Source organism: Rattus rattus, chromosome 12 (genome assembly GCF_011064425.1).
Source record: "Rattus rattus isolate New Zealand chromosome 12, Rrattus_CSIRO_v1, whole genome shotgun sequence".
Classification (NCBI taxonomy): domain Eukaryota; kingdom Metazoa; phylum Chordata; class Mammalia; order Rodentia; family Muridae; genus Rattus; species Rattus rattus.
In genome coordinates, this window is record NC_046165.1 from 53,693,124 (window position 1) to 53,707,361 (window position 14,238).

Sequence of the window (14,238 nt, forward strand, 5' to 3'; positions counted from 1 at the left end):
AGTTTATTTGCATCGCGTCCTCACACCGAAATCCACAGCGGCTGTGGTAGAGTCTCTGTCCCAAAGCTGAAGTGCTGAACCCGTGGAGAACGTCTCAGACGCTAAGGAGAGCTCTGCAGTGGACAGCTTCCAGGGAAGCCCTGACCAGACCAAGAAGTCATGACAAAAAAGGCATGAAACACCTTGTGAGGAATAACAGAAATAATATGACTAGAGGGCAAGTGCAGCCTTCTTTGTGTCAGAGTAAAGAACGGGCTTGCAAGAGGTTGGGCTTTGATCCTAAAACCCAGTTTCTAAACCTCCAAAGGCTCTTTAGCAGCCTGGTGAGCAGTCCTTGCTTTCCTTGCTTAACCCACCGGCCTAACGGATGAAACGTGTGTGAACCGAGGCTAGGTCTGTGAGACAGAAGTTGAGGAATGTTGAGAGGTGGACCCAAAACAATTTTGTGATCAGCTAAATTCTAATGATTCTATGATTCCCTAGTTCCAGAATTGTGATACCTGACTGGGAAAGAGAAAGCATTGGGCAAGACTAGGGTTTGGGTTGTAGACAGTACACTGGGTGAATCTGAGAGAAGACCTACCCCTGGCGATGTCACAAACATTTCTGCAAAATGAATGCCAATCACACAGAAACTCAGAAAATGAAGTCATCATTTCAAATAAAAAACCAAAGACATTAAGGAATAAAATAAAGTTTAGTGGGCTGGAGAGATGACTCCACAGTTAAAAGCACTGGCTGCTCTTGTAGAGGACCCATGTTCCATCTCCAACTCCCGCATGTTGGCTCACAATGATCTGTCACTCCAGTTCCAGGGAATTCAACACCCTCTTCTGCCTCCTTGAGCCAGAGGCACATACATAAAATTTTTTAATTTAAAGCTTCTAGACTATTATCTCATTAATTTAGATGCATTCTTACCAAAATGTATGTCAGAATCAGTATATAAAAAGGATATAACATGATTAAGTGGCTGAGTCTAGATGCAATGTTGATTTAATCTTCAAAAGAATAAGGCTATAGTGATGTTCAGCAGTTAAGAACACTGGCTGGTCTTCCAGAGAGCCCCTGGTTCAATTCCCAGTACCCACATGGTAGCTCACAACTGTCTGTAATTCCAATTCCAGGGGATCTAACTACCTCTTCTGACCTCTGTGGGCACTAGACACTCAAGTACTCAGACATACCATGCAGACAAAACACCTATACACATAATTTTCTTAAATACCTTTCTATAAAAAGCATAACTGTAACACCGCATGAAGTAAGGAAAAATTAGAGATCATCTCAGTAGATATAGAAAATATATAATGAAAATTTAAGCACATTAAATTTCAAACCAAAAAAAAAAAAAACTGATATTATGCTAGAGATGTAGTTCTATTGGCAGAGGACTTACCTAGCAGGCAGGAAGCTCTGGGTTCAGTCCCTAACACAACATCAAGCCCAACACAGAAAATTAGAAGTCCAATTACATTCTCAGTTACATAGTAAATTCAAGGCCAGTTTGGGGTTTGGGTGTTGTTGTTGTTACGTTTTGGATTTTGGTGGTTTTTTTTTTTTTTTTTTTTTTTTGGTTGTTTGGTTTTTGGTTTTTTAAGGCAGGGTTTTTCTGCGTAGTGTTGGCTGTCCTGGAAATTGCCCTGCAGACCAGGCTGCTGGCCTCAAACTCACTGAGATCTGCCTGTTTGTATATCCCAAATGTTGGAATTAAAAGCACGCACCATCGACAACAACTTGGAATATATGAGACTGTATCTCAAAAACAACTCAGCAGTTTTTTGAGTGCTGGTGAGAGAAAACAAGAGCTGGGGACATGGCTCACTGGTTGGGGGCACTTGGCTGTTCTTCCAGAGGTCCTGGGTTTGGGTTCCAACAACCACATGGTAGCTCACAGCCGTCTGTGATGAGATCTTATGCCTTCTTCTGGTGTGTCTGGAGACAACTGCATTACATATATAGTAAATGAATAGATTTTTTGAAAGAAAGAAAGGAAGGAAGGAAGGAAGGAAGAAAGAAAGAAAGAAAGAAAGAAGACAGAAAATAAACGCAGGGCCTATACTTTGTACTGAGCATAATCCCTACAACACACTTGAAGGTTAAAATGGACTCTCCTGTTTAAAGAGAGCAAAAGGCTATCTGCAATAGCACAGACCTGCTGTCCTAGCACTTGGAAGGAGGAGGCAGAAGGGCTCAAGGTTCACGGTCCATCTGGGTTCTATATGAGAAGACTGTCTCTGGCAGAAAAGAAAGGGAGAAGGGGAAGAGGCGGTCTGGCCAGGCTTGGTAGCACATGCCTTTAAACCCAGCACTCAGGGAGCAGAGGGAGCTGAATCTCTCAGAGTGCAAAGCCATCCTAATCTACATAGCTAGTTCCAGGCCAACCAGAGCTACATAGTAAGATCCTCTTTCAAAAGGACAGTGGATGTTTTACCAAAATGTCCTAGCCAAATGAATGCAGCTCAAAAAGGAAAAGTACATGGATCTCAAAGGAAAGGGGGAATCTTGTCTTTATTCTCAGATACCATGATTTAGAGTACAAAAAATAAGCCACTTGAACCACTAAGTTGAATTAAGCAAACCATAGAAGATAATATCTATTATTATCAATATGTTAAAGTAAATCTTTCGAGTGTTTAATGTCCAATGAGTTTGACCGTGGTACTTCATATAAATGTGCAGTGGTTTCCTCTTCGCTCTTCTCTGCATGGCCCGTCCACATCAGCAACTAATTCCCTTTCCTCCTAAGACAAACCAACCATAGCATACTCAACATGCCCAAAACCCTAGATTTGCCTGCATTTGTCCTATACCACTGGGGGTGGAGGTGGGGGGATAAAGGTTATTTGTATGTTCTAAAACAATTAGATTAAAATTTAAAATATACACTGTTTTTATGTCATCCAAGAACATGAAATACACATGAGTAATTTTAGATCTGTGCTGAAATCTATAGGATAACATCAAGGAAATCTAGGCTGTAATCTGTTGATGATCCAAAAACACCGTGATGTTGTCTTCATAGTAGGTGTTTTGGTGTTTTGCTGTTGTTATAGAGACTAAACATACATGCTAGGCAAACACTTTACCATGAAATTAATCTCCAGCCCATTGATCTCTATATTCAATAAAATCCAAAATTTTTTCAAGTAAGTACTTCAAATTTTATTGGTATATAGTCTTTTTTAAAAAGATTTTTATTCATTATATATATATATATATATATATATACATACATACATACATACACTGTAGGTGTCTTCAGACACACCAGAAGAGGGCATTGGATCCCATTACAGATGGTTATGTGAGCCACCATGTGGTTGCTGGGAATTGAACTCAGGACCTCTGGAAGAGCAGTCAGTGCTCGTAACCCCTGAGCCATGTCCCCCTGGTGTATATTCATCGTACATAGAGATGGGTTGCATAAAGACAGTTTTTGAGTGGGTTCTCACTATGTAGCTCTGGCTATCCTAGACTTTTCCTATGTAGATCAGGCCGGCCTCAAATTCACAGATATCCACCTGCCTCTGCCTCTGAGTGCTCTGATTAAAAGTGTATCCCACTTCATCCAGCTCCATAAAAATATTTTCATTTATGTACTTTCTCCAGTGGAAATTTGAAAAGGAACCAGGTAGCAGTGGTACACACCTTTGATCCCAGCACTCATGAGACAGTGGCAGGCTGAGTTGGAGGCCAGCCTGGACTACAGAATGAGTTCCCAAACAGCCAGGGCTACACAGAGAAACCCTGTCTTGGGGTGGTGGGGGTGGAATTCAAAGTCCTTTTTATAGAAACTAATGTATTGGTTGTATATGTGAAAATTTAAAAATCAAAAATAGCTACAAATCTTGTTTCTAAAATTTTTAGATTTTATTTATGAATGTTTTGCCTGTACATACATACATACATACATACATACATACATACATACATACACACCATGTAACTTGCCTAGGAGGTTAGAAGAAGGCATTTCTCCTGGAAGTGAGGCTACAGACAGCTGAACTACCCTGTTAGTGATGGGAACTGAATTCCTCTGCAAGATCAAAAAGTGCTTTTACCCAAAGATGAACCATTGTTCCAGCCACTACAGTCTTCTCTTTTGGTGCTCAGGATGGAACCTAGGGACTTTTACATAAAAGCCAAGTGCTCTACCACTAAACTACACCCTCAGCCTTAAAATATCTATTTAAAATCAAAAGGTCAGGGGTTGGGGATTTAGCTCAGTGGGAGAGCACTTGCCTAGCAAGCGCAAGGGCCTGGGTTCGGTCCCCAGCTCCGAAAAAAAGAAAAAAAAAAAAGAAAAAAAAAATCAAAAGGTCAGCTTGGGCATTCATGCTGCCTGGTGCCAAGATCTACTATCAAATCAGGGTGCCTCTAGCTTGAGAGCAGATATGCAGACCAATGGAACAGAAGCAGCCCAGAAAGAGACTGACCGATATGATCAATAGACACCAAGACGCCAAGATCAGTGTAAGGGAAAGAACTGTCTTTTCCAGGGTTGGAGTCAGAGGATATGCATTTGGGGTAAGCAGGAGGGGAGGGATGGGCAGTGAACCTTTCCTACTACATAAATAAAAATGGGCTCAAGGGGCTGGGGACTTGGCTCAGTGGTAGAGCGCTTGCCTAGGAAGCGCAAGGCCCTGGGTTCGGTCCCCAGCTCCAAAAAAAAAAGAAAAAGAAAAAGAAATGGGCTCAAAATAATGTAGTAGCATATGCCTGGAGTCCAGATACTCAGGACGCAGAGACAAATGTTCATAAGTTCAATGCCAGCCTTTGCAATATGTGACACTCTTGTGAAGTTCCTGACCCCTGTGGAAAGACCACAGACTCAATCTGGATTATAATTAGTTAAATGTATTGAAGCTGCTAGCAAGACAACAATATCTGAACCAGAAGAGATTGCTGGGGTGAGGAGGGGGTGAGGGAAGGATTTCAAAAGGCAACAGCCACCAGACCTTGAATATCTGCACAAGCAAGCCAAGAGCTGTTCTGTCTGCCAAGATTAGGTACCCAAGGCAACCTCAAAATAGTCCTTGAATGTCTGCATAAGCAAGTTATAGAAGCCAAAAAAAGCAGTCATAGCATAGCAAATCGATAGCACAGCTGTACATTTTAGTGTAAGGATGGCTATGTCTGGGTTACTGGGAAGTTATCTTCCAGGGACTGGAGTCAAAGACAAATGGTTAGTGGGCATCAGGATGGATGTCTGGCATAAAAAGGTGCTTCTTTAGCCATCCCAGCACCATCCTAGAAAAGCAAACTTAAAATATATCACACACCTAAGAATCAAAGCTAAAATTAGAGTCAGGTGTGGGCGTGAAGGTGCCCACCTATAATTCTAACACTTGAGGGGGAAAGATAAAAACCTTTTGAGTTCAAGAACAGCCTTGATACATACCCAAACCTTGTTTTGGGAAGGAAGGGAGACAAGACATGACTTACAGTGAAAAATATTTGAAATACATATATTTGACACAAAACAAATATCCAGTATACATAAAGAACATCTATAAATAATCTCAATAAAAATAATCTCAAATAATTCAATCTTAATAATTGATCAGGCATTTTGAAAATGACAGTTTGCCTATTACCAACAACCACTTTAACATTCAGCATCCTTTATCATGAAGGAAATGCAAATTAATAACTACAATAAAATACCACCAACAGGCTGAAGATAGAGCCCAGTAGTAGAACATTTTCTCTGAGGGAAATAGAAACAGAATGAATACAGCCACTAGAATGGCTAAATTTAAGGACACCAGCAATGCCAACCATCGAAAACGTACAAAGCAGTAACCATTCTTCATAGACTGTAGGTAGAAGTGCATGGCAATCATCATTGCTGATGCTTCCTGCCTGATCGGAAAACATCTCTAAGTCGAGTAGCAAAGACAGCTCTCTCTTGGTAACCCCAGTAAGTCCCCACTAGCTGTAAACGGTGGCTCTCACACAGGGGCTTCTTTCTGGGCAGGTACCAGCAGCTTCACCTGAAAGCTGGTTAGAAATGCAAACTCTCTTGGCTCTACCTACACCTGCTCAATGGGAGACAGCAGAGGTGATGCTCCCAAATCAAGTCTAATGGAGGGCCAGGTGCTTCTAGAGTAGGAGGGGACGGCCTGCCTCCCCTTCCCCTCCTCTTTCCCAAGCTTCTTAACAGCCTGGTGTGGGCAGCTGACCCTTAAGTGAAACCCTGAAGCTTGAGGACCTGCAGTAGAGGTGCAACCCATGACTGGCAGCGCAGTGAGCTTGAGAGGGGGTGAGTGGGACTCGGATCCAAGAGAACGTGGAGGCCATTCTGTCCCCTCCCTCTCCACACTGGGGTTTCTGAGAGGGCCCCAAAGGCAGCCACGAGGTCTCTCAGCAAGCTGCCAAACTTGGGCTAGACAAAACCACCATTCTTTGCACTTCTTTGTTGAGTGTGTCTGTCTCAGGTCTGGGGAAGCTCTGATCCGTTTGGGGGGGTGTGTGTTGGGGGGGGGGGTTGGTTTCTAGTTTTTAATGGCTGTTGGCTATAGTCAACATTCCCAGGACTCAGGGAGTTTCCCTTATGGAAGGCTATGAGCTAGCCTTTGCATTACTCAAAAAAACAGTGATAACAGCTGAGCTCCAAGCAGGGACCCAGGACCTTACCTCATCACAGACATAATTCTTCCCCCCCACCCAGTAAATCGACATGAGTCGCCACAGCACCAGCAGCATGACTGAAACCACGGCAAAGAACATGCTCTGGGGTAAGGGCTGAGGCTGTCCCCAGTAATGGTGGAGTGGGTTTGCTGGTGAACCCTTAACGTAGAGGAATTCATGAGCCTCCCAGTTCCACACCTCCATCTTCTCTATGCAGGCAGTGAGCTCACTCAGGAAAAACAGACTTGCACCTTTAGAGCCCAAGGCGAGAGGAAGGACAGCTGTAAGCTTTTGCTCAGCACGGTGGGTGTCTCCCAAGGAGGAGGAGAAGAATGGAACAGGAGTGAGTCTCCAGCCTCAACAACTAACAGCTCCTTCTCATCAACCTTCTCAGATTTGCCTGGGGGAGAAAGCCAAAGAGGAGGTGAATCGCGTGGAAATCCTTCCCCAGGAAGACAGGAAATCACCAATCACTATCGCCACGCTGAAGGCCTCTGTCCTGCCTATGGTGAGTCCTCTCTCCCTGCAGGCCCAGGGAAGGCTTCACTACCCTAACTTCATCCTCAGATGGGCCTGGCCATAAGTGTGGATGCCTTCATGCCTCGGGCTCCTCACCAAGGCGACCGGGAAAACCACCCCAATTCCTGCTTTCCAGAGATGGTGCCATGAGCAAGCCGAACAGCCTCTCCCACAGCGTCCTGTTTAAGCTTGCTTACTACTCGTCACCAAGACACTGTCTGTGGCTTCTATTTGGGCTTTGAGTCTGGAAGCTCTTCCCTCTAGAAATGTATCTCGTGCCGTGCAGTTAACCATTGTGTGTGAATAGTGGCAGGTTTGTAATTTGGAGCACTTTAAAATTCATTTTAAATTAATAAATTTAAAATTGAGGGAGAGAGAGAGAGGGAGACAGTGTTCAGGACACATGTGCCACAGTACATGTGGGGATCAGAGGACAACCCAGGAGTTGGGTCTCTCCTGCTGTGGGTTCCAGGAATTGAACTCAGGTCGCCAGGCCTATGCAGCAAATGCTTTTACCTGTGGACCACCTAGCCTGCCCTTGTTTGTCTGAGACAGGGTCTCCTATTGGATCACAGAATGGCCTCCACGCTCCCTTCCGGCCTCCCCTTCCCTGGTGCTGAGATGACAGACATAAGCCACAACAGAAACTTTTCCCTTTTTCTGTGATCTCAGGGCATTGCCCCAAAGGCTAGGGCTTTTGGTATAATACAAATTATTATATCTGACTTAAAAATGAACCTGTGAGTTGAAAATACCATAATTGGGAAAGGATTTACTATGCTTAGCCCCTGGAGCCATAGCACCATGCTAAGCTTGAGGAGAAACCAGGGCACATAGAGCATCAGGAATAAGGCAGGATTTCTATCACACACCACTGGCCCAGGAGAAGGTCAAAATTCAGAATTCAGGTGTGTGGTTCTACTAAACGGATTTAACTCTTGCATCATTGTAAAGCCAAAAGCTCCTGAGTAATCGGAAACTGTAATTGGGCAAACGAGACCTGAGCGTTGACCTCTTTTCCTCTTCCCTGATTTAAGATGGTTCTCCATGATGTGCTTGACAGATATGCTTCACCAAATTAAGGAAGCCCCCATCTGGTACAGCTATGCTTTAAGGCTTTTAATTTTATTCCTGAGTAGGGAGTTAAATTTTTATCAAATGCTTCATTTTTATTTTACTTGTGTGTTTGGCCTGCCTATGTTCTGCAAAGCACATTCACACCTTGTTCCTACAGAGGCCAGAAGAGGGCCTTGAGAGTGGAATTGCAGATGTTTCAGAGCACCGTGTGGATGCCAGGACTCGAACTCGGCTCCTCTGGAAGAGAAATCCGTGCTCTCAATAGCTGACCCTTCTTTTCAGCCCCTAAAATGGTTTTTTTTTTAATTTTGTCTCACCTGATCCCACATTCTTTCCCCATCAATTCATTAACATACCATTATGTTGGGATAATAATGTTTGAGCCTTTTTGGGTTCCTTGATCATGCAAACTCTGCATTCACTTTAACATGTCCTCATCTTCCTTTACTGAAGGATTCCTGGGGTGGGTGGGGTAGAAACACAAATGCTGCACCACGTGGTAGTCAGAAAACAGCTCCATGGAGAAATGTGTCTCCCTCCGTGATGTGAGGGCGGGACTCTGGCCACCAGGCCTGCTCAGCTTCCTGTGCTGGACATGGCACCACCTGAGTTCCTCACTTTGCCTCCGCCATTTGCTTGCTTGTTTTATTTTGTTCTGGTTGTTGTTCTTTGAGACAGTCTAGGTAACCTAAACCAGCTTCAAACCCACAGTGGTCCTCTTGACTCTGCCTCTTCCCCAAGTGCTGGGATACTCGTGTGCACCACTGATCCATCCATTCTCAATTGTGAAAAGCAGAGGAGTGATTTCTTCAATGTGGTCACCTTAGGATGGGGGTCATTTGTTGTGTGTTTGGATTTTTTGTTTTGTTTTGAGCCAGAGTGTCTCTTATGTCACCCAAAATTGCAATCCTCCTGCCTATGCCTCCTCGACCCTGGAATTTTGCAGCAGTTGTGACCAGCACCTACCAGGGGCCAGGCTGAATTACCTGTGTCTTCTATGTTGCCCTGATGTCTCTTTCCCACCACAGGTCACAGTGACAGGTATAGAGCTTTCTCCTCCAGTAACTTTTCGTCTCAGGGCTGGCTCAGGACCTGTGTTCCTCAGTGGCCAGGAATGCTATGGTAAGTGCAGCCTCCAGAGATTCTTGACTTTCTTCTGCACAGACCCTCCAAAGCAAATGATTGCCAGTGGCCTGAACTAGAAGGCTGTGACAAGGGCTGTCGTCTCAAATCTTCTCGCCTTTCCATGTCCTTTGTGTCCTTTGTGAGCCTCAGGCCTTTATCATGAGTGAGGTAGCCCTTGTTTCAGCTTCAGAAAATACTGTAGAATAAACAGGGTCTTCCAAAAGGCTCTTCAGCTGAGTACGGTGGCACAGTGTTGTAAAAATATAAAAATAAAAATGTATTGTTGGTCTTTTACCCCACTAGGTCCGCGCCGTGGTGCCCAAGATGTCTGCTAGATATCTTGGCACACCACGGTGTGGACCTAACAGGGTAAAAGACAACTCTATTTTCTATTTTTATATTTTTACAACAACAGCACAGGCTTGTATTTTCAGCTCTAGGAAAGAGCCTGGGCTATATATAAACAAGGTCCTCCACCCAAAAAGAAGTTCTTACTATAACTAGTATTTAGGAGTATCTCAAAGATTGGCTACTAGTAAGCATGAAGCTATAGCAGTGGGCCATGTTTGACCTTTAAAATCCATTTCCCAGCACGGTAGGTCCACATCTTTAATCCCTGTACTCGGGGAGGCAAAGGCAGGTAAATCTCTGAGTTAGAGACAAGCCTGATCTACAGAATGAGTTTCAGGACAGCCACGGCTACACACACACACACACACACACACACACACACACACACACACACACACACACACAAACACACACACAAACTGTCTCAAGAAACAGAAAAGATATACCTCACGTTCGACCTCACCTCAGAACAGATCCCACTTCCTCAACATGGCACACTGGGGACCAGGTTTCCAGTACATCAACCTCTGAGAGCCAAGCCATACTGTACTCCCATCTACCTCTCCTTCCCTGCTCACCTCCCTTCAGCCTTGGCTCTGCCAATTCTCCATAAACAGCCTCCTCCTGCCTGCCCTCCTTCCCTCAACATCCACGGAGCTATCCTGCCTCTGGCTTCACCACGGCCCCAACTTTTCAGGGAGGGAGAGAAAGAATAAGGCCCACTGTAGGATAAGGCCCTCTCAAGTCAGCACTTGCCTGGGGATAAATTCAGAGCCTTAAGGTGAGATGCTCTGGTTTTCCCCACCATGCTCTAGTCCTGCCTACTTCCCATACTATTCCAGAGACTTCAGACATGGCCTGGGAAGATGATGAGGAAGAGGAGGAGGAAGAGGAAGAGGATGAAGATGAGGATGAAGATGCAGATCTATCGCTAGAAGAGATCCCTATCAAACAAGTCAAAAGGGCAGCTCCCCAGAGGCCGACGAGCATAGCTAAGGTGGGGGAAAGCATGAGTAGGGCATGAGAACCTGAGCTGGGCCTCCAGTGTTGGGCATTTGGGACAGGCGCAGGTCTCCACCTGAAGTTCTGCAGGTCTCAGTTGGGCCTGCTCAGCACTGGAGGGTTCTGGCCTCCAGTGGACTTTTCTAAATAACACTTGGTTTTTGTTCCCAGAGAAAAAAGGTGGACAAAGAGGAGGAGGAGGCGGCAGTGAGGTAATTCACACTGAAATTCCCCACCACAATCAGCACTGAACACTGACAAGGCTTCTGGCATGTTAAGCAAATGGGTACCACTTCAGCTACAAGCCCCAGTCTTTGTGTTTGGCTTGGTTTGGTGGGTGTTTTGTTTGATTTTGAGAAACAAGGCTATCGGTAAGTTGCCCAGGCTGGACTTTGAACTACTGTACAGCTCTAGCAGGCCATGGACTTGTTATTCTCCTGCTTCAGCCTCCCTGATGACTGGGATTACAGGCCTGCACACCAGGCCCAGCTGAAACAGCAAAAGTTCTTCCTGTGAGATAGCCAGTCCTGGAAAGCAGGGTGCAGGTAATGTGCTTACTCACATGCACACACCACGCACAGCCTCGACACCTCTGGGAAACCATGCACTATCCTTCTGACTCCATCTGAGGTAATTTCCACTCAAACAGTTCAAGATTTATGCTTAGAAACTTACCATATCGTTATCCAACAATCCTGGAAGTAGCAGCAATCTAAATGTCAACATAAGAATTGACCAAAGTCCCATCATTTTTTTCTTCTCTATGGCACAGGGTAAATGGAACATATGTAGACTTTGGAAGCACAATAACAACCCAGAAAGGACTAGAATTAAGAGAACAGAGTGTGGCTTCCTGTTCATTTCACATCAAGTGTTTTAGGAACAGCTTGTCATTTTTTTTAAAGTAGTTTTTCCCTTTGTAAGCATTTAATACTATTATAATACAACACAATTATTTTTTTTATTCATTTATTATATATAAGTACATTGTAGCTGTCTTCAGATACACCAGAAGAGGGCATCGGATCTCTTTACAGATGGTTGTGAGCATGATGTGATGAGCATGATGAGATGGTGATGTGGTTGCTGGGAATTGAACTCAGGACCTCTGGAAGAGTAGTCGGTGCTCTTAACCGCTGAGCCATCTCTCCAGCCCCCATTTTTTTTTTTTTGACACAGGGTTTCTTTGGGTAGCCCTGGCTGTACTGGAAATCACTTTGTAGAACCAGGTCTTTAAGACCCTCAGCCTGAGAAAGTATGGGGCAAATTCTTGAGGTTCTCAAGGCTGTGGAAGCCTTCTGCTAGCCAGAAATTTAAACTTTAATACAGTCCAAACCTCCACACAACTGGAGAATGTTAACTACCCTAAGCAGCCAGCACCACAGAGAGCATGGTGAGTGTGAAGGCCAGTGTGCCTGAGGTTTGTCTAGACAGTCCTGGGGCAGCTTATACAGGGGTAAATGACAAATTGGATGCAATGGTGGGGAAATTTGAGGAAACTAAAAGGAAGCTAGAGAGAGCCTTTTCCCTCCCTACCTCGGTAGGCACAGAAGTCCCAAAGCAGGAGTGGTCCTGCTCCGTCCCCAGGATTAAAGCTAGCAATGGCAGAACAGCAAGTACACCCATAGGCATCCACTTATTCGATGAGCAAACCAGGCATGTTTTTGGAATCACTGGGAGTTTCTGGGTCTCTCTGGTTTGTAACCCTGAAGACAAATCTCTTCATCACCCTACCCCAAGAGATCAGCCCATCAGTCAGGTCAACAAGCCTCTTAACCAAAAAGAACCTGTAACAAAGTCTAACAGAACCATTGCTCAGTCTGCCTCTCTACACTTAAACTTAAGCCTAGGTGTGGTTGCGTAAACCTTTGATCACAGCACTCGGGGAGCAGAGGCAGGTGGATCTGAGTTGAAGGCTAGCCTGGTCTACAAGCTAAATTCCAGGAGAGCCAGGGCTACATAATAGACCTTAGGTATATATCCTCTGTTGAGCCTATGCTCCCATACTCCCAGCCATCCCTCCTACCACTAGTCCTCCTCTTGGTATGAAAAGAGCACTTTTTATACCAAGAAAACACTCTTAAAGAGGCAGAACAGAAAAGGAAAAGGAAGGAGGCAGAGCTGAGGTGGGGCTCAGTGGCAGAAACTTGCCTAGCATGCCTGAAACAGTCTGTTCCCTGACACCACAAAAAAGTGGTAGGAATACAATCTAGTGATAGTGCGTCCCTGCAGTGCATAAAGACTTAAAGCTCAATCCCTATCACTGCAGTAAATAAGTGCATGCAGAAAAAGGCAAAACAGGAGGGGTGACCAGGTAGAGGAATAAGCCTGCAGCTTCAGCCCTCTGGGCCAGGCCCCCTGTCTAGATGAAGTGTCCCAGCTCTGCTCCTGTATGCCACTATTGGGAGGGCTCAGCTATGGCATGAAGCTGCACTCTTGCCCACTCTGTCCCTGTTCCTTTCCAGGCCCAGCCCTCAGGACAAGAGCCCCTGGAAGAAGGTGAGCACTGAGAAGTCGGGGCTGGCCCAGGGGAAGGCAGCCAGGGAGGGTGGTAGACTCTTTGGTCTCTTATCCGCACAGGGAAAATCTACACCCAAACCTAAGAGGTCGACGTCCAAGAAATGAGCTCATCTTAGCAGCTTCTATGTCCAAGGCGGGATGTCTACCAGCTGTGCTCTGGTGCAGGTGTCCGGCCCCAGCACCTTAGTCTAAATGTAATAGGGTATTGTGGGAGCTATACAGGAGCCCTGCAACCCAGCCCTCCAGTTTCCGGAGACTTCGGAGAACGTCCAGCAAGCACGCACAGGGCCACAATAAAATTTGCATGATCAGAACCTCCCTTTGCTGCTGCGCTAGCTTATTGTCCCAGCAGAGGGCAACCATGAGCAAGAAACCAGCCCCATCTTGCTTTTCCTAGGTTTCTACCCCAGGATTGAGGGAAGGCCTAGTGGACTAGCCTCAGCAGCCATTTCAGTGAGCTGGGGCTGAGGAGGCTACTTTCTTTGGGGTGGGTGAGATTTACAAGTGCAGAACTCTAGGACCCAACTTGCTTTTGCCACCAGGAAGGGTCCAATCCAGGCCCAAACTGCTCCATTTCCTTGCTCTTATCAGGCAGTTGTCAAAAGCATATGGGACAACCTGGGAGCAACTTGGGCTATTATAGTTATGAGATGGCCTACGTGACACGTAAGGCCTGTGGCAGACAGTGAGCCAGATGGGAAACTGTGGGTGTCCACTGCAAGCTCTGGCTGCCTGGCCTCCTGAGGTTCCTCTGGAGCCTGTTCACTGGGGAGTGGCCATGGTTTCATCACTGATTGAGCAGGACACAAGTTAACCCTAGGGCAAAGGGCTGTGCTTGTGGAGGAACCTGAGCTGGGCGGCTCCTGCCCTGTCCCAGCATCTCTGTAGACCAGGCCAGAAACCAGCCAGCAAAGAGCTGCCCAGACCCCCACGTGTGAGTCCCAGGAGGTTGGAAACAAGCTTTGGTTCCTATTTAGTTCCTTGGCCCTTGGCACATGTCCATCCTGG

At 45.6% G+C, this 14,238-nt stretch overlaps 1 protein-coding gene across 1 annotated transcript; it reads left to right on the forward strand.

Moving 5' to 3' along the window:
- The first annotated feature begins 6,637 nt into the window (after positions 1-6,637).
- On the forward strand, positions 6,638-13,419 carry Npm2 (nucleophosmin/nucleoplasmin 2). The gene is made up of 8 exons (XM_032918240.1): positions 6,638-6,743; positions 6,854-6,939; positions 7,031-7,144; positions 9,261-9,354; positions 10,551-10,705; positions 10,882-10,922; positions 13,176-13,209; positions 13,291-13,419. The coding sequence occupies exons 1-8, from the start codon at positions 6,686-6,688 to the stop codon at positions 13,333-13,335; spliced, it is 627 nt and encodes a 208-aa protein (XP_032774131.1). The 5' UTR covers positions 6,638-6,685; the 3' UTR covers positions 13,336-13,419.
- Positions 13,420-14,238: the final 819 nt, after the last annotated feature.